This window comes from Salmo salar, chromosome ssa12 (assembly GCF_905237065.1).
Source record: "Salmo salar chromosome ssa12, Ssal_v3.1, whole genome shotgun sequence".
NCBI lineage: Eukaryota > Metazoa > Chordata > Actinopteri > Salmoniformes > Salmonidae > Salmo > Salmo salar.
This window is the reverse complement of record NC_059453.1, coordinates 23,437,233-23,457,881: the sequence shown is the minus strand read 5'-3', so window position 1 is coordinate 23,457,881 and position 20,649 is coordinate 23,437,233. Positions and strand designations below refer to the sequence as shown.

At 42.7% G+C, this 20,649-nt stretch overlaps 1 protein-coding gene across 4 annotated transcripts; it reads left to right on the top strand.

Annotated features, from left to right (window-relative positions):
* Positions 1-393: 393 nt before the first annotated feature.
* Positions 394-19,633, top strand: LOC106564574 (ral guanine nucleotide dissociation stimulator-like 1). 4 transcript variants are annotated; one of them, XM_045691108.1, is made up of 19 exons: positions 394-708; positions 1,398-1,544; positions 3,177-3,393; positions 8,360-8,530; positions 8,708-8,856; positions 10,084-10,128; positions 10,211-10,380; positions 10,596-10,750; positions 10,846-11,133; positions 11,301-11,404; positions 11,604-11,688; positions 13,063-13,131; positions 14,088-14,174; positions 14,367-14,399; positions 14,513-14,730; positions 15,338-15,473; positions 15,749-16,024; positions 16,220-16,334; positions 16,570-19,633. In XM_045691108.1, exons 3-19 carry the CDS (start codon positions 3,208-3,210, stop codon positions 16,722-16,724), a joined length of 2,442 nt encoding a protein of 813 aa, XP_045547064.1. In that variant the 5' UTR covers positions 394-708; positions 1,398-1,544; positions 3,177-3,207; the 3' UTR covers positions 16,725-19,633. The 4 variants fall into 4 exon arrangements, with proteins under 4 accessions (XP_045547064.1, XP_045547063.1, XP_045547062.1 ...); XM_045691107.1 differs by having other exon boundaries at positions 394-923; XM_045691106.1 differs by having other exon boundaries at positions 394-1,544.
* Positions 19,634-20,649: the final 1,016 nt, after the last annotated feature.

Sequence of the window (20,649 nt, the reverse complement as noted above, 5' to 3'; positions counted from 1 at the left end):
TGAAAGCACCGCCAGCATTCAAAAGTGACCAAAACATCAGCCAGGAAGCATAGGAACTGAGAAGTGGTCTGTGGTCTCCACCTGCAGAACCACTCCTTTATTGGGGGTGTCTTGCTTATTGCCTAGAATTTTCACCTGTTGTCTATTCCATTTGCACAACAGCATGTGTATTGTCAATCAGTGTTGCTTCCTAAGTGGACAGTTTGATGTCACAGAAGTGTGATTGACTTGGAGTTACATTGTGTTGTTTAAGTGTTCCCTTTATTTTTTTGAGCAGTATATATATATATATATATATTGAATTTGGCCTTTACTGCTATAGCCCATATAAACTCATTGAATGACACATTCATAAATGGCAAAACATACCTGTAAACAAATACATCATAAGGAATAAGGTTTGGAAGCATCTGTGCATTTTCACTTTTCATGTATAGGCCTATACCGTTAATTTAAGCTTTTAAATGTTCATGATTTGTGTGCTTTTAATCTTAGTTCTGGATATAAAACTCATAGGTTTACAAAGGCAGCCTAATTCAGATCTTTTGTGAATTAGGCTGCCTGTGTGAACGTAGCCTATGAGACACACCTTCCAAATGACATTTTTCTTTCTCTTGAAGAGAATGTTCTGACAACCTGACTGAACATCATTCAAGGCATGCTACCTCATGCCCTTATTCAACCTGATGACTTGAGAGAGACCAACAGGTACCCTCCCTCTTTAAGATAATTAGCTAGGCAATCAATTAGTCATTGTACACCTGTGTTTTCCTAAATTGAACTACCCTTCCACTCCACACACTCTGTCAATGAGGCCAGTGTGTATGCATGGACTTCTAATCAAAACAATGTTTATGAAATGACCATCATGTGAAATGATAATGAAACATGCATCAGCCCTGGTTAAAAATCAATGCAAACAGGTAATGTGGGGATATTCGCAGGTAAGAAACAAGCCATTGTCTATATAGTTGACGGTCAAAACTGGTTTCATTTTAATAGTTGTAGGCCTTAGGCCTAGTATTTCCTTATATATTAATTGTCAGAAATACAGGCACGATGCACACAGAGAGCCAGTAGCATGGCTCATCTCTTCATTGTTGATGGTTTGCCAACAAGAAAACAAAAGCGAGGCGGCAGAGTTGGGGGCTCGCTCACTTTTAATGAAGAGATAAGTTAAGCGGAAAGATATTGGACCTGACAGATCTGTAATCAACAGATTACTTATACAGGACCGTATTACACAATGGAGAAGAGGAGAGCAGGGAAAGAGAAAAAAAGGGGACCACCCGCCCTTCTTTCTCTCTTTCCCTCTCTCTATCCATAGTTCAGCTGTTAAATCACCAACCAGTACAATCAACAATCACTGAGTGACCATTCAATGCCACTCTCTCCAGCTCCAAGCTCCCCATCAACACAGTTTCCCTGTATGGAATGCTCTTGTCATCACTCAGAGAGAAACTGTAAAACCATCATGGCTCCAAAGATGAATCTGGGCTGATCTGCCAAACTGCGGTTTAGGAGAAGCTCACCAATCGAATGCAGTAAGTTACTGTACTTTCTATTTGTGTTTCCTAGCCTGGGAATCGAGTCTGTTTTTGCTTTAGCCAACTCCTCTCTGTGTTCATTCATTGCCATGAAGAGTTGGCTACAGAACTCTTAAAGTCTAGGTCCTTTTGGGGGAAGGGACGGGTTGAGATGCATATGAAAAATAGTCAATCAGATTGTGACCAATACTGTCATTCATTCATGTTCATACATTATTGCGGAGCATTATTTAAGTCAACCCAAGTGACAACCAAAATGTAACCATAAGTTGTTAAAGCACCAACCAGTACAATCAACAATCACTGGGTGACCATTCCGTTTTGTCTTCTAAATATTTGATTGTGTATATTTTTGGCACCACTTATGTTAATGACTCAAAGATGGAGGTGTGGAGTCAAAGGATTATATGGATAAAAATGGCTGTGTTGTTATTATTATAGGTCATGCTATGCCTCCTTTCCCTATTTCTCCGTAAAGCTGGTAAAAGAAGCCCCATTTACAAAAGGGCATGTTGTGACAACACATGTTGTCTGGCATCTTCTTGTTGACACAACAGATATATTTTGTACTGTTTGTATTTACTTCATCTGTCTTAGCAAGAAAAGGCTGGGTGGTTCTTAGATCTGTTTGTAGTCTTGCCAAATCATATGGCATCTCAACACAGTTTCCCTGTATGGAATGTTATTTTCATGACTCAGAGAGAAACTGTACAGCCGTCAATCGTGGCTCCAAAGATGAATCTGGGCTGATCTGTTAAACTGTGGTTAAGGAGTAGCTCACCAATCAAATGTAAGTTACTGTTTGTGTTTCCTAGCCTGGTAATATAGTCTGTTTTGTTCTTCAGTCAACTCCTCTTTGTGGCTACAGAACATAGTCTTGCACCAGGCTATGTGTTGTCTACACCTTTGGGTGAAGGGACGGGTTGAGATGCATGTAAAAGACTATAGTGAATCGGATTGGTGTGTATGACCAGCCTCACTCATATTCACACAGTACACTATTGTGGACCATTATTTAGATCAACTTAAGTGACGACAAAACTGTAACCATAATATTTTGTCACTTATGTTAATGCCTCCAAAGGTGTGGAGTCAACAAAGGATTATATGGGTTTAGAGCGAACAAAGCCTGTCGGTAATGGAAAGAGCAGTGATGACGTAGACAGATGGTGACTTGATTGACGTGGTCATGGTTTCAGAGATTGACTGGAGGAGTTGTCTAAAATTATTTTGGGTATTTTTCCTGTTCTTAAAAGTAGACAACATTCCCTTTTCATGGAATTGGGTCAGAAAATGGATGTCATTGTGCTTCTATAAACCAATGAATATGTTAGGGTAATGAACAGGAATTCAATGTTCCAAAATATTTGCTATCCAGCCCTCTAAATGCCATTAAGAAATTCCCATAAAGTACTGTACTGTTGAATGACTCGTCTTCTTTATTGAACGTCTTCCTCGCAACATAAGATTACTGAATTTCCAAGAAAATTGGCAAAGTATCGGAATGTAACATAACAAAGGATGACTTTCATTCTGTCCTGTAGATCTGTCAGTCATTTATTGTCACTTGTCCTTCATAGTTGTACTATAGTGTGGTGGTAAGGGCTCTCTCTACTCTCCCCTTGTCAGGTGAGAACCTTGATGACTCTACTACCTGTGGATGAGGATGCGGTCTACACTCTCTCTCTGTGGAGGAGAAGGGGAGGGCAGGGGCCTGAAAGCCCGGGTAGGCAGGATGAAGAGACTGCTGTGCCTTCGACACACCCACCGTGTGGACGTCCTGACGGACATGGAGCCGGGGCTCTGGCTGAGGCGCTTCCAGCTGCTGGACGCAGAGGTCACTGAGGTGAGTTGGTGGAAAGGTGATGTTTGCTCTTTCGTTATAGCTAAGGGCCAAAGAGAGTGGAGTGGGTTGCATTGAGTGTCAATGCGTAGAGGATTAAAGGTCTGTCTGACTCAGTATTGTGTAATGTATTAATTTAGGAGGTTAGATTTGGTGGCATGGCGTTTCCCCCTTCCAGTTAGGTAAAAGAGTTGCTTGAGTCTCAATGTGTAGAGGCTGAAGGGTTTTGTCTGACTGATACCTTATTTAGTTATTGTGCATACACATTTGAGCAGTCAGTTAGCTTGGTAGCTCCATTAAAACCAAATAAATTTCAGGTATTAGACCTACAGGGACTTGGCAAGTGAAACCAGTGAGCGGGAGCTTCCTGAATATGACAAACACTTTTCTTGTGTCAGAATATCCAGTTGTTGCCTTACTTTTGGAAGCTTCCTCTTACCAGAATTGATTTATAAGAGCCTGACATCTCCAGTGACGTCAGTTGCAGAGCTAGGGTTGAGATTTATAGGGGCCAGCTTTACTGTCTAGGTTACTGCGTAAATGGTAAGAGGGAGGGGTCATCAGTGTGCTGTATAACAACTGTCATGTACCTCAGTGTGAGGTGGTTTTACGTCAGAGCAGATGTGGTTCTCATGTAGGCTGCTGCTTTTGTTTCCTTTTTCTTCAGTAGTTTGGGTTGTTGAACACAGTAGCTATTTTGACACTGAGGAGGAAGGAAGTCCACCAGGAAGTGTGTCTGTCACTTCTGAAGCGTGCTGGTTTTAACATGCCTCTTCTGATAAGGGCTATAATTTGGACAGGACCCACAGTTGTAATCCGTATTTCATACCAACAAAAATATTGTTCCAAAAAGACAGTTTACTCATGTTATCGATTATACAAAATCGAGATGAATTTGTTTTGAAGTCATCTAATTGGACAATTGTTGTGAATTCAGTGTGTCTCATTAACGTTAATTATTCACCCTGCCCCCTCGGCTACCCTCTTTCATTCTCTTTGTGCCTCTGGACTGGCAGAGTGTGGCATTAGATGGTCATGGTTCAGATATTCAGAGGAGAGAGGGGGAAAAAAACTCATTAAGCAACAGTTACCCATTCTCCCCTTTTGAAACCCACAGTTTGCTAATGAGGGGGGTTTATAATAGAAACCGCCATTGATCAAACGCCATCTGCTGAGCTAGAGATGGTTGACACTTTATCATTGGGGCGGTCAAGGCGCTTTCTCATTGGGACAATTTAGGGATAAAAGTAGATTAGACTACAGTGACAATTGTATAATCAGATATGAGTACTGAAAGGTTGGGAGGTCGATCCCTGGCCGAGTCATACCAAAGGCTGTAAAAACGGGACCCGATGCGTCTCGAGTGGTACTCAGAATTAAGGAGATATGTTGGGGGTAAGGCCCTGCGATAGACTAGTGTCCTGTCCAGGGGGGTACTTGTACATTAAGCTGCCTCGCGCTACAGAAACAGGAGATAGGATCCTGCTATATGAGCTGTTCTTTCTGGCTCGCACAAGCCAAGGCTAGAAGAACATTGGGACTATAGACCTACTGATCAGCTCAACAGAAACCCTACATGTTTCTCTTCACCAAATTATAAATATGGTCTGCTTCTACATCATTTTGGAACTTTCAGCCAGCCAGTAGAAAAGGACAGCAACAGGTGACACTGGCTTGGAACACTCAATAGGAACAAAACAGACTAGTTTTCTGTGGAATTTCCAACCATGCCATACCTCTTACAGACACCATGGGTTGAGAGCAGTCCTGAGAACTGTCCCGACTGGATTTTAGAATAGTGGCAGTAAGGTATGAAGGAGATACCAGGAGCAGTCACCTGAGAAGCACATTACAGGCACATGGTTCTTGCCTGAAGAATTTTCTCAGACTTGTGATGGTTTAAGAATTCCCAAAACACTAACAGCAAAAAGCTCATAGTGCCTCCAGTTTTTTTTTTAACATACTGTACCTAGAGAATAGAAAGAGGATTAATGCATTTAAGGAAAAATGCAAATGTTCCCTTTATGGCTATAGTAGGCCTACAGTAATCAGACATCATCTATACCTACTAAGATGGTGCAAATGTTTGTTTATTACATTGTTTTAAATTATTTTAATTTGCCCAAATAATCTGAAAAAAATACTACAAGTGTGAAAGTTGTGACTGACATGGCCTGTTACCGTCTGTTTGTGACACTGCTATCACCAAATATGTTGACGTAAAAGCGCGTGGTATCGAGATTCCCGCCCTGCCCTCACCTGCTAGTACAGTCTCTGCTCTCGCGCTCAGGTGCAATCAGTCACTGCGACTTGCATAGAAACCGGCTGTCGCACAGCTCATAGCGAAGCTCACACAGACAGCCTAGCCGCTACACAGCCTATCGACTTTGAAGCCTGCTTAGAAGTATATTCATCTATTAATGTCGTTTGAGTTGCTACAGTATATAAAATATACTCTATATTATACGCAATTCAGAATTGTTCTTTTGGTCGGATCAGCGACATCCCAGGTAATTTGCGGAACTAGGCTACTGGCTGTGCCATCCAATACTTATTTCGGTCACTCACGGATTACTTCATTGGAATATCAGTACCTACCAGCAGCAAAACAGAAGAAATGGCTCCCTAAACTACTGGAAACTTTACCTTCGTTCATCAACTAAAACGATTGGGAAATATGGGGAAATGGCGTTTGTCAATGGTATTAGTCTTACCTTTATTCATTGCTTACTGTACTTTTGAAATGTCTCTGTTATTTTAGGTTACTTGGTCTACTTTTGTCGCATGCAATCAATTAATTACACAGCCTTTTATCCTGTGAGATTTTACTATTTAAAAAATGAATAGCCTAAAATAATGAAACCTCCTTAATTTATCAAATAATTAATACATTTACTGACAAAGCAAAGAATCAAAAGTATTATTATAGGGCCATATTGTGATTATTATTATTTTTTTCTCCTGCTAATAGTATTTTGTTTTCCATATAGTGTAATCACAACTTTAACTCAGTATTGTCTTCAAGATTTCATATTTAGGTTTTTGTCATTTTTTAAATTATTTTGAAGGTGCTTGAAGGTGCTTTTGTGTGTATGTGTTCACACACCAGACAGGGACAAAACATTGAGGTAGCCTATTGGTCCAGACCAGTGTACCATGGAGAGTTATCAACAAAACTTGCATGTCTGTCATATGGAGGACACAGATATGGAGGGCACAGTAAATAGTGGCCCTTGTTCTTGTTCCCTCTGCAGCCAGCCAGACTCAATTAGGTGTTGTATAATGACAACAGAACACTCATTTGGAGCCTGTCAATGTTCTTTACGACAGACTATGGATATCGACAGGCTTTTAGTGGCTGTGAATAGCATCAACCAGAGACGGATATAGAGAGAGTTTGGACGTTGCCGTCTATATGACTCAGTTCCAATATGTCTGACCGGGTGGAAACTTCCTTGTTTCCTCATCCTCTATTTATGGCTTGATTCTCCATTGTGTGTCAGTGGGATACTAGCTAGAATCTTCACCCTAGAAGTTATTATATGGAATTCATGGGCTCTCTCCAGGGACTGGGAACTGCTAGATGTTACTGAAATGTGTTACTCCGATTTTGTTACCGATGTGAACAGAAGACCGAGATACTGAGAGGTACTGTAGTGCTCTCCAGTGCATGGGTAGGCAGGCCCCATGGATACAGTGAGTTCTGCTTTGTCTAAAAGCTACAGGTCTGGGTAGGGTCTTCTGTCTGTCTACCCACCCAGTCGGGTCAAAGTCTAGGGACTACAGAGCTGGTAGCGCCACACCCTACCCACTCTACACTCTGCCCTATCAGTGAAACTGAAACCTGATCCTCTGGTTACATGGTGAGGGTATAACCTCTGTCTAGTCTATACGATGTTGGGCTAATATGGGCTATGTGGGCCTCTTTCTGTATGTCAGGAAGTGTCTGGCTGTGTCTCAAATGGCACCCAATTCACTATTTAGTACACTACTTTTGCAATTGTATTTATTTGACCATTTAATAGCGCAATTGAACAACACATGGATGCAATGCATTTAAAAAAACGTTGAGGAGAACTTAAATGTATTTCCATTGTGGTTCTCTTTGATGGATATTGAATATTATCTTTACTTTGCTCTGGATGATGGAATGGGAGTTGATGTAGTATAGCTTGAGTGGAGGGAGCAATGATGTTGCACATGTCTTGCTAAAAACGTTCCACATTTTAGACATGGAGGTCTATAACTAGCAATTATACATTTCAAAATGTATAATGTGCTCCCATACCAGTCAGATGGGATATAATCATACATTATAGTAAATTCATCTGTTACCAAAAACATGTCTAGCTGAAAACATGCCACATGTTGACATTTAGGTCCCTAACATTGTGAATGTATAATATCTATTTAATGACGTCACATACCTGTTGCTGTACAGGCATGCAGTCTAATAGCAGGCGCCTCTGCAGCATTTACATTTGCATAGATGGATGTCTAGCTAAAAACATGCCACACCTTTTACATTTGGTCCCTTTACATTGTGAGATGTGCAATCAATGTTTAAAAAATTCTCATACCAGCTGCTAGACAGACTAATTGATGCCTCTGCAGTGCCTGCCTAGATTGAACTGAGAATTCTATGTTGTTTGAAAGCAGCATCTGTGGAACGCTGCTATTGACGTAGCTGTGCTTAACCTTCTCACTTAAACTGCTCATTGCCTGAATGCTTTGAATGTGAACATCTCTACATGTGACTTGTGGTGTTTGTCACAGAGCATGAGGAAAATGTAGGCCACTTCACTGCAGTTGAAGTTGAACGTCTATGTGAATTTAGTGGGACCGTCAAACTATTTTGATTAATTCTGTGTGTTATGGCACTTTTGGCTAATTGGTCAACAACCCTTAATGTGCAATTACTATTCTATTCTATTGAAGTCTCACCTCCACTCCCTTTGTCTCCCACCAGGACCCAGTGCAGGAGTGGGGGGAGGAGGTGGAAGAGGGGGCTGTGTTCGGCATAACGCTATGTAGGGAGCCTGTGCTCCCCAGCCCCTCCACCCAGGACCCCTCAGAGCCTCTCACTATGTCCCCGTCGACTCCATCGGCTTTCAACTTCATCCAGTACCACACAGTGAAGGTAAAAGCACTTTGAGAGAATGAATGATCAGAGAGAGATGTTGAAAGACTGGGGATAGACAAAGGACAAGAGAGGCGGAGAAAGGGAAAGATGTAGGGAGAGGGAGACGAGCACTTTGCGACAACTGCTAATGTAAAAAGTTCATTATGAATGAAGTGGATTTGTATTTGATTGAAGGTGCGTCGGTTGAAAGCGGGGACCCTGGAGCGCCTGGTAACCCACCTGCTGGACTCAGAACACCAGGAATCTGACTATGTCAGAGTGTTTCTGTCCACCTACAGAACCTTCACCACCACCAACACACTCATAGAACTGCTCTTCCAGAGGTGAGACACAGAATAGGATTTCATGGTGGTTGTTGTTTTTTGTTGTTATTCAGAGCAACATACGTTTAACCCAAATGTAATTCAGTATGTGGCACTGTGCTGTTGGTGAGATGGTTACAGAGATCATCTGATGATATGATAATGTGTTTAGCAGACACTTACTGTTAAGATACAAAAACGCATGCATTTAAAAGGTAAGTGGGAAAAGTCATTGAAAACAGTTGACTAAAGACATCTTGTAAAGTAAACCCTTGAGTCTGGCCTGGAGTCCTTGGCCTAGATAGGACCCATACAAAATGACCTGAAATCTTATCAGACTAATAACCTCTGACTAATCTCCGAGGCTGCACTTTGGTTGCACCTCTTTCAACAATATTTGGAAGGCATCTGGCATGATGCAGGACTACCAGTCTAATGTTGTAAGTCTTTCCTAGTTTGAATAATTCAGTTTCACCCCATACATATTTGTGTGATGTTGTGGGAGGCGACAGTCACTCAGTTATGAGTTTGCCTAACCGGTTCCTAATTACCTACCACATGACGGGTCTAACAAGAATGTCTAAAGACTCCTTTTTAAAAATGCTGCCTCATAGGTTATTCATAATATTTTATGTAAAATAAATAACAAATAAAACTGAAGTTTTCCAGATATCGTAGTTGGAGGATTCCTGCATCTCCTGCTTATTCCCTCACGATATCCAGGAATTCTCTAAATGGGATTTCTGGAAAATCTGGGAACCTCATTCTGTGATAACATTGTATTGAACTTTTCTGAGCTATCGACTAGTAAGACCCTTTACCAGTTCAGTAGTTAGCATTAAACTCCAGTAAAAGGCTATCTGCTTTGACCTATGACATTTAGAACCCTAGAGATAATGATTAATTGGTTGTTAAGCTGTCATCCTCATTTCTGCAGCGCTGGTAGCAACAGGCTTCCTTATGAAACTGACGTCACCATATGCTAGCCCCAGGGCACATGGATTGTAATCGACAGCAATGGGCTTTCCACCGAAGGTCAGGTCTCTGTAGTTTATATGTTAGTAAAGGGCTACTCTTGCTTGTCAGATTCATGGTGTGGGAGGAGAGTAGCAGAGGGCCAACTATTTATTTGACAAAGACCATGTTGGTCAAAACATTGCTTTGTACCTCTAAATCCCTTGTAGGAGCAGTAACCATTGAGCAAACATTCAGGTTTTTTCTAAGTACTGCATGTCTCTATTTCCATAGGGATGATATGATTGCCAACCTGGACAACACAGTCTGCCCAAGGAGGTATGAGGAACTTCACTCTCTCAACTACTTCTACAATGTCTTCTTACCATAAAACACCCTTGATATTAATTCCCCCCCCCAGCACCCTGGTGCCCCTGATCAGAACCTGGCTAGAGGAACACAGGGAGGACTTCAGGGAACCCCCTCGGCACCCCTCCCTGAGGCTACTCTGTTTCCACCTCCGCCACCGCCTCGCCTTCCGTCGCCTGGCACAAACAGCTGAGACGCTGCTCAAAAAGCTCCAGGAAGAAGGTTGGTAGCATTCAGTAAGGCAAACTGTAGAAAAAGGTTTTTCAACAGAAATCAAACTCTGGCTTTATATTGGACAAATGTAGGTAGTACCTTGCTGTTTCAAGTTTTTATCCTTGCCCCTTTCTTTCACAAGCAAAAAACTGCATCCTACCTCACCAGTAGAAGTCTTACAAGTTGTGATTTTTGCTTATTTTTTTTGCTTATTTTCTTCCTAGATCGCATTAGTCTGCATCAGTCTGCACCAATAGGCAATAGTGATTGTCAGCAGAAAGAGGAGGGATCAGGAGAGGAAGTACCGAAGGAGGCGACTGGAGACTTTATGGACTTCCCTGTCATAGACGTGGCAGAGCAGCTGACACGATTGGACGCTGTAAGTTTTAATCATCTTTATGACCCAACCCTTTCTGTTCAATCACTCCGCATGAATGACAAAGCTTACAAAGTGTATTTCCCTCCTTCCTATAGGACCTCTTCATCAAGGTTGTCCCGTTCCAGTGCCTGGGCTGTGTCTGGTCTCAGCGGGACAAGAAGGAGAGCCGCAACGTGGCGCCCACCGTCCGCGCCACCATCGCCCAGTTCAACGCTGTCACCAACCGGGTCATCACCTCCCTGCTGTGCTCCTCGTCAACGTCTCCGATCTCTGTCTCCTCCTCAACCCCGAGTCCATCTATGGCCCCTAGCTCCCCTCTCCTCCCCCACACCAGCCCCACCCTCAGGGCCAGGGTGATAGAGTGGTGGATCTCCATAGCACAGGTCAGCAAGCCCAGATGGTATACTTAGAACATATATTTATCTACATTTTGAGATCTTTAGAGACATGTTTAGCTCTAAAAAAATATGTAGATATTTAGGAAAGCAACAGGAAAACTGTTTCTTAAGTGGCTAAATGTAGGCATTGTGTTCGGTCCTGTCCTCTGTAGGAGTGCAGAACGCTGAAGAACTTCTCCTCTCTGAGAGCCATCCTGTCAGCCCTGCAGTCCAACGCTGTGTACCGCCTCAAGAAGACCTGGGCTGCCGTCAACAGGTGAGATATGCAGAGGCACGGTAGCAGGTTTACATTTTGTCAGCCAGTGATTCTGAGGGTAAGTTTTCAGACCCAGATTTACTCTACTTCTGAACTGAAAACCACTTGGATATTCTTCTTTGAGGGGAAAGCAACCCTGAATATGGTGGCTGAGATGCATACTGCACATTTCTGAAAACGGACAATAATTTTATTTTAGGGATTGTATGGCCTGTTTCGACCAGCTGTGTGAGACTTTCCCAGATGAGAACTGTGTTCTGACCAGCAGAGAGATCCTGGTGGAGGTAAGAACCACAGAATAGAACCCAAGTATGGTAGTGGTTAGAGCGTTGGGCCAGTTACCGAAAGGTCGCTGGATCGAATCCCCGAGCTGACAAGGTACAAAGAAATCTGTCGTTCTGAACATGGCAGTTAATCCACTGTTCCCCGGTAGGCCGTCATTGTAAATAAGAATTTGTTGTTAACTGACTAGTTAAATAAAGGTTCAATTAAAAAAAATAAACACAGGATGGCACCACAACCGTAGAGTTCTAGTTCAACAGTAAGAACACCACTTAAAAATACATTTTCCACCTGAGTAGCAACATTTACTGTTCTGTTCCATAAGCATTTTTTTTCATTTACATTTTAGTAATTTAGCAGATGCCCTTATCCGGAGCAATTAGGGTTAAGTGCCATCCTCAAGGGCATATTGACAGATTTTTCACTTAGTCAGCTCAGGGATGCGAACCAGCGACCTTCCAGTTATTGGCCCAAAGCTCTTAACTGCTAGGCTACTTTCCGCCTACTAAAAGACTGATATGGGTGTTAATACAGTATAATGATAGGGTTGTTATCATATCGGAAGTGTACACTTCAGCACAAAAGAGCCATTGTACTTTATACTTTGGCTACACAATCAAATAGGGTCAGTCATATCCGATATCACTGTCTATCATATTATATTCACTTTTACTTGTTGGCTTTGTAAACTGCCCACATCTAAAGGTGGCGTAGTCAATATGACTGCCAGTTTGAGGCTGGGTACATTGAGTCACACCGCTTTGACTGAACCCACACACGCCTCCGGGCGTGGTGTGTGTTGATTCCAGTGGAGGCTGGTGAGGGGAGGATGGCTCATAATGGATGGAATGGAGTTAATGGAATGGTATTAAGCACATGGAAAACCAGGTGTTTGATAAAATTCCATTAATTCCGTTCCAGCCATTACTATGAGCCCGTCCTCCCATTTAAAGTGCCACCACTGGCTGATTGTCTAAAGAAGGGTGTTTGCTTGCGTTTTATACGTGATTCAATCTCAGCCTTATCATGACGGGGGACAACCAATCAGACACCACACCCAATAATAACAAGAACTAAGTAGTTATTAATTAACTTAACTATGTACTGCACTCACTGTACAAGGAAGTATTATAGAACAGCTATTTGGCTTGCTATGATTGCCCCACCCATCTCATATCAAACTCCATGTACTTGTTTAAGCCCAAAACAAGTAGATGCAGGTAGTGTGACTGAATAATGCACGCTATTTCAAGCACTCTCATGTGTAGGAACCTTTAGAAGACTTTATTGATTCTTGGCTAATGGATGGCAATTGAATGATTTTCCGTGCCCATTTTAAACCAAGCCTAATGTGACTTGTTTTTGCTGTTCTTTAGGATGGCAGCCAGCCGGATGACAACGCCACCCCCAAGTCACCCCAGCTGTGCCCCATGTCTAAACAGATGGTAAGACTACTTTCTGCCTGTGCTTTAGATGTTCTAACATGATCTGTACTAAAATTGTATAACTTATGTCTGAGCACCTACAGTATATTGTATGAACAGCTAGCATGCTGATAATATTCAGTTACTGTCCACAACAATCGTGCGAATCCATTAAAATCTGCCGACATTATGTGGCTTCCTTATTCTTTGACTTTGGACCACAGAGCACGAGATACATGGAGAAGACTAAAATAATACTGTTAGCTCAGCAAACAAATCTCTTCCTAATGCTTTAGAGCGAAAAGTGGAAGTGAGGTAGGAATACCCCTTAATGGTCCTGACCCGTCCTAGTTTCGACTTCTCCGAAACAAGTTACATGCAGCCTCTGTCTGTGATACTGGATGCTTCCCGAATGGCACCCTATTTTCTATATAGTGCAATACTTTCTGGTCAAAAGTAGCGCACTATTTAGGGAATAGGGTGCCATTTGGGTCACACCGTGATTCCCTAATATAGATCTCTCTCCGTTCCAACCTTCCTCCTTTTAATTTCCGTCCTCTCGTCCAGTGGAAACTCTTAGTCAGCTGAAATCACAACACTTGTCTTTTGCTCACTTTAATGACACTTGAATTTTTGTTGTACAAAGTTAACTTAACTTAGACCCTTTTTAGTCATTTGTGGATCATCATCAGGTCAATGTTATAAAGGTTAGGTGATAATGATTTTGTCTATGCTTTCTGTGTAAACACAATCGCTGTGAACTGTTTTATGACGTACCATCCCATTGTCCTTCACACAATATAAATTGTTTACATTGGTTAGAACATGTCCCAATGACTCCTTATTTAGTGCACTTCTTTTGACCAAGGCTCTGGTGAAAATGAGTGCACTAGGCAGGAATAGGGTGCCATTTGGGACGCGTGTATAATCTAGGATAGGCTGCTGTATGACGTAGTGTCTTATCGTCCCTCAAACAGAGCCCTACCAGTGGTGTAGTCCCCTACCTGGGCACCTACCTGACAGTCCTCACCATGCTGGATACTGCACTCACAGACACAGTAGAGGTGAGATCACAATTCTAATATCTAACCCAATGTATTCAATACGAGTGTGGCCTTCCTAGACCTTTTGGTGGTCAGAACATCCCAACTTTTCACTCCTATTTATATGACCCACTTTCCTTGTCTATTATTTGTCTGCATTTACAATGGTCTGATATGAGCTCATTTCAATCCTATTTGTATCCCAATTCACAGGGTGGCCTCATTAACTTTGAGAAACGTAGACGGGTAAGTGTCACCCCCTAGTGGTTTTTAAAAGAAATGCAACCAATCTCAGTAACCATACAGTACTGTGTGAGTGGGCTGTATCATGACATTCTCACCCTCCCTCCCTCTATCAGGAGTTTGAGATCCTGTCTCAGATCGGCCAGCTGCAGGCGTTCTGCTCCTGCTACAGCCTCCCGGTAGACCAGACCATCTCAGCCTGGCTGCAGAACCACACCATGCTCAATGACCAGGAGAGTTATGAGCTGTCCCGCGCTCTGGAGCATCCGGTCGACCCTTGTCCAAACTCGCCCTCTTCCTGGAGCCAGCGCCTGCTCAACAAGAAGCTTGCCTCGTAAGTCTGACCTTCCTATGGCCAGAATGTCAAGAATCCTTTCTGACATAATGTATTATTTACCCTGTGCCACTGTCTACCCAAATACAATACTCCACTGTGTTGTAGCAAGGGTGGGTACCAGTCTTTTTCTAGCTAACATTCCACTCCTGTCATCTCTTTGTCTTTGGCCAATGACAGGAGTATATTTAGTGATTTAATGGGCATCCTAATAAATACAGAATGCACACCTGTCATTGGCCAAAGACAATATATGTTAGGAATATACTTAATCTATTGAGGGAAAAGAAGTAGCAAGAGTCCTGCAGGTATTCCCAAACAGCAGCAGGTGCTCTTGGAGGGGAATAGTCATTGAAAAGCTAAAGGAAAACTTATATCCACAAATGGTTGTTAAGCGGTGTTAAAAAAATCTAAGTCCAGGCACTCGTGTGGGTTTGAAAGTTAAAAAGCCTTTGTGTGGGCTACAGCATTATTAAAACACACCAGCGCGTCTTGGCTAATGCCTTCATCAGGGTGTCTGTCTATACCTCATCTCTATTGAACATGTGAGTGTTTGAGGTATTTGTGAGCACTTTAATGAACTCTTTACGTTTTCATGTGTGTGTAGGTTGCTGTCGGGCACTGATGTCTCCAGCAGAAGGACCCATTCAGACCAGCTCAGTGTGTCATCATCAGGCTCCAGTGGTTCTGAGATGGAGGATCTGTCCTCACCACAGCCCTCTCCTCTCAGCGTCAAACTCAAGGTAGATAACCATGTCAAGGATTCAATCAGATCTGGGTTCAAATATTTGATTTCTTTCCAATATGTTTTTGCGTTTTGATTGAGCCTACCTGGAGAGCCATTTGGGTGGGGTTTGCACTTTGGGGAGTGTTCTATTGGTTCCAATGTGCCAGGCAAGCTCAAAGCACAGCTAAAGTCTGTTTGAATCCAGGTCTGAAGTTATATGTTGACCTTGTTTATGTATAACAGTTATTAGCCAGTTAGCATGGAGCATTTATTATGCCTCCTCTCTCCCAGTCTCTGTCAGGCTCACTCCACAACGTGTCTGAAGGCCTCTCCTCCAACACCTCCCCCACTCCCTCCAACGCCTCCTGCAGCTCCTCCCAGCCCGACCTCTCTTACTCCTCTACGGCCATGAGCCCTGACTGCTCTTCCTCCTCCTCCTCCTCCTGTTGCTCCTCCTCCTCTCCTCCGTGCTCTAAACCCGTCTATAACAAGCAGGTAGCTGACTCCTGCATCGTGAGGGTCAGCGTGGAGTGCGGCAACAACGGCAACGTCTATAAGAGCATTCTGGTGAGTGAACTCTAACAAATACTCCCTTAAAGTGCGCCAATGTAGATCTCTCTCTTTACTGGTTAGGGATGATAGTTGATTTTCTAGATTGTAATAATAATAATTGGGGTTTCCACCTCATAAGAGTGTACACATCAAGCAGCTTATATGTCCAGTGTGTTCTACTAACCTTGTCTCTATGTTCCTCTTGTCCAGCTGACCAGTCAGGACCACAGTCCCCAGGTGATCCAGAGGGCCCTGGACAAACACAACCTGGAGAACATGAGCTGTACAGACTTCAGCCTCACACAGCTGCTGTCCCAGGACAAAGGTGAGCTCAGAGTAGGAAAGAAGCTTACTCTCCCTTGTCTCCTTTCTTCCTCTGCACTTTTAAACTACATTTTGCATTGCGTTCCCCTCGGTTGTTGATCAGTACAGATAAAGGAGAGGAGACAAGGAAAAGAAGCCACCATAGACTATTGAGATACACATTTGGGGTGTATGACACTCAATATAATCCCCATACAACCCATACTGATCAATATGTTCCCTTTCTCTCCCACCAGAACTCCAGATCCCTGACAAGGCCAACGTGTTCTACGCCATGGCCACCTCGGCCAACTACGACTTTGTCCTCCGCCAGCGCTGGAGGAGCCACAGCAGACGCCTGGGCGCTTCTTCTAGCCCCGGGGCCCAGGCCAGGGGACGCCACGCCAAGTAGACGGCACCACAGCTCCACCTCCTAGTCTGGAGGGAGAACTACAGCAAAAGAAAAGGGTGGAAATGGAATTGTGCCCCACTGGAACCATGGTGTATTCACTGTATATGTGGACAGTAACTGAGCTAGCTGCTGATGCTTGGTAGAAATGCACATTTAAGCCTTTCATTGGCCACAGCCTGAGAACTTGCATTGTGAACACCATTATGAAGCTTCTGCACCAGGATGTGGTTGACTCATCATTGGAAAGGAGATTATTTTGATACTCATGGATTCAAGGATGGGACTAGATGCATTCCAGGAGGTTCCATATTGAAGGATTGAAAACCAAGAGAGATATGCCAAGAGGTGCCGTTTTGAGGGGATAAGTATGTGGAGGTGTGTACTCAGAGATTGAAACTGAACAGGTGAATTGAAGTGACGCAAGCAGACATTATGTGGCCTTATAACCACTTCGGTGGATTTAAGCCATATGGATGTCAATGGAAGACATGAGAAATCAACCACAACCATTTTTTATTTTCTACACAAGACTAACACCAGCTAATGTCAACAAATATACTATGGCACTTTAGAATGTTGACCAGTGTATCTAACCAACACTCCAAATGCACTGCACGTCATTAATTTAGCTCCGAACAGCTAAGACTATTATCAACACAAGTGACTATGCATCTACTTATTTGTAAAGAAAAGGAACCTGGAGGAAGGAAATCTTCCCTTCTACTCTAAATAGGTGTGTTATCTTCCAACAGAAAGGGCATGCATGTCATTTACCCTGGGTCGTTGGAAGTGTCCAACATGATTGAGTGGGGTGTGTAGGTCTCACATGATGCAGTCTGTATGGGCTGAGGGGATGACCATTCACATGGTCCACACCCCTTGGTGCACGGTCCTAACATTTCAGAAAGTGAGGAAGGAAAGGTGCGTTTAAGTATTGGAGCAGGGTGTGTGCTATAGGCTTTTGATATATTTACACAGACCGAGACAGAAATTAATAACAGTAGATATGATAGTGTTATTAGCAATATGTATATAGACCAGATCGTTTCAGTAATTATTCTCAATGCTATGTTGCGTTTCATCTTTGAGCGAGGGGATTTTTTTAATTTTTTACAAATTATAACGTGATGTTATTTGTAATTTGAGTGATTTGTTCAATGGAGGGAGGGGCAGTGCCTGGTAAATGTACAGTATGTTTAATGTCTTAACTATAATGGGAAGATGGCACTTTAAGTCTCTTATCAGACTGTTATTTTGAATGTCAAATGAAGGATATAAACAGTGTACAGAACATTAAGGACTCTTTCCAAGACTGACCAGGTGAAAGATATGATCCCTGATGTCACCTGTTAAATCCACTTCAATCAATATAGATGAAGGGGAGGAGACAGGTTAAAGGATTTTTAAGCCTTGAGACGTGTATGTGTGCCATTCAGAGGGTGAATGGCAAGATACGAGATTGAAATGCCTTTGAACAGGATATGGTAGTAGATGCCAGGCACACCTGTTTGAGTATGTCAAGAACTGTTACGCTGCTGGGTTTTTCACGCTCAACAGTTTCCTGTGTGTATCAAGAATGGTCCACCAACCAACTTGACATAACTGTGGGAAGCATTGGAGTCAACATGGGCCAGCATCCCTGTGGAAGGCTATCGACACCTTGTAGAGTCCATGTGCCGATGTATTGAGGCTGTTCTGAGGGGAAAAAAAGAGGTCGCAACTCAATATTAGGAAGGTGTACGTGACCACAGGCTTTCTGAAGAAATGTGGAGGAGGGAGAGGGTTTCCCCCAAACAATGTCTGATAATACCCCCCCCCGTGGTTAAAACAGGCCCATTTGATTTCAGTGGGGACATAACTACATGAGAATGGCTATTGAATGTGGAAAGACACAGAATGTGATGGTGTTATTTATGGTGAATTCATTAACCAGTGTGAGGGCAGTGGGTGGTTGGTAAATGTGGGTATTGCTGATAGTGTTGTGAAGTGTAGAACTGTTTACAAGTCAGATGGGGAGACAACAGAGAACAAGCATGAATTGACCTTTTGTGCTGCTTAAGATTTAGCTGAAACTCCTATCAGTGTTTTATTCACAGAGCCATTTGTCGTGTGTGTACTTTACTAAACTTGTGAGGACCCGAAGTCCTTACTAGAATAGTAAACCAACAAAACTTCAGAGAAATGATGACATTTGGCCGGTCCTCACTTATAAAAGGCTATATTAGGGTTAAGGTTTGGGGTTAGGGTTAGGGAAAACAGGATTTTGAATGGGAATCATTGTTGGTCCTCACAAGTATAGTAAGACATAGTTGGGTGTTTTAATTCAAGCACTTTTCTTTCAATGTAATTTTGTTTTAAACTATGGGATATTAATTAATAAAGATTAATATACTCAACTCATGTTGACTTTGCATTATATCTTACGCACTAGTCACCTAGTCCATGCTATTTATCACCTAGTCCATGCAAAAAATATAGCTTTATTTTACATGATAGTTGTGATAGGGTAGGAACATCAGTTTTGGTCAGTCTTTCCCCTGGGACTATAAATAGGGAGGGACCGGTTAAAAAGTAAACAAAAAAAAGCATCCCTTAGACCTATGCAGGTGAGCATTTTTGTACCTATAGTTTCAAGAGACTGTGTGGTGTCGTTGTTATGCTGTGTTGAGAACCATTTGGAGAGCCATGCTGTTTGAAGAAATGTTTTGGGTGTGGTAAGGTAATTGCACTGTGTGTTTACTTCGATTGTTAGTGTTTGAGTCTGTCAGACTATTGCATTATTTATTGCTTTCAGTTAAAATACATTACTGTCACTGCAGTAGTATCTTTGTTTTGAAGTTTATTCTGTTTTATAGAGATGTGATATTGAACCTGTCCTCTAAGCGTTGAATAAATAATGTATGACATTTCATTTGGGTTATGCTCTTTCTCGCCACATGGTGGCATTAGTCAAACTATGAAACCGATAGAGCCGGCCGGGGTCAAGTATTATTTGACAAAGGTCCAAATGGATATTGAAAAGTATCGCTGTAGTAAAACACCCACCCCTCGCAAACCATGCCATCCAAAAACGTTTACACCCCTTTTGTTGGCAATTCTACACAGTTGTCCATGTCTTATGTATGTTCATATGATACTAGGGGTCGAAGCCCGACTGAGTTCGCCTACATTTTTTATTTATTTTTAGTCTTGAATCGCGGTCCGTATTGCCCCCCGTTCTGGGTCCGGTTCCGGCCAGCGGTCCGCTTGATGAGTAGGGAGGGGTGATCGGCAGACCAGTCTCCTATCTGCTGACTCCAGTCTGTATTTCAACCACTAGTGGGCAGAAGAGCTTGAAGAGACAAAGAACAATGAAGAGAATGTAAGACTGTTCCAAATCCATTTCAACACCACTGGAATGTACATACACTGAGTTCATAAAACATTAAGAACCCCAGAACAGCCTCAGTTAATTGGGGCATGGACTCTACAAGGTGTTGAAAGCAATGTCAAGTTTGCTGGATGTCCTTTGGGTGGTGGACCATTCTTAAAACAGACGGGAAACTGTTGAGTGTGAAATCCATCAGCGTTGCAGTTCTTGACACTTACCAGTGCGCCTGGCACCTGCTACCATACCCTGTTCAAAGGCACGTCGATCTTTTGTCTTGCGCATTCTCTCTCTGAATGACACACACACAATCAATTTCTCAACTGTCTCGAGGCTTAAAAATCCTTCTTTAACCTGTATCCTCCCCTTCATCTACACTGATTTGACATTAACACTATTGACATCAATAAGGGAACTTAGCTTTCACCTGGTCAGTCTGTCATGGAAAGAGCAGGTGCTCTTAATGTTTTGTACACATTATGAAACTGTAAATCTTGAAATGTTCACCGTTCACCGCCTTATCGTTGTGCTGCCTAAACAAACATCAACAGACAGGCA

Excerpts from the sequence above, each read along its gene's own strand:
- LOC106564574 (XM_045691108.1), top strand. The coding sequence starts at position 3,208 with ATGAGGATGCGGTCTACACTCTCTCTCTGTGGAGGAGAAGGGGAGGGC. Across the intron at positions 14,175-14,366 it reads CACTCACAGACACAGTAGAG|GGTGGCCTCATTAACTTTGA; the intron begins GTGAGATCACAA and ends CCCAATTCACAG. Across the intron at positions 14,731-15,337 it reads CTCAACAAGAAGCTTGCCTC|GTTGCTGTCGGGCACTGATG; the intron begins GTAAGTCTGACC and ends ATGTGTGTGTAG.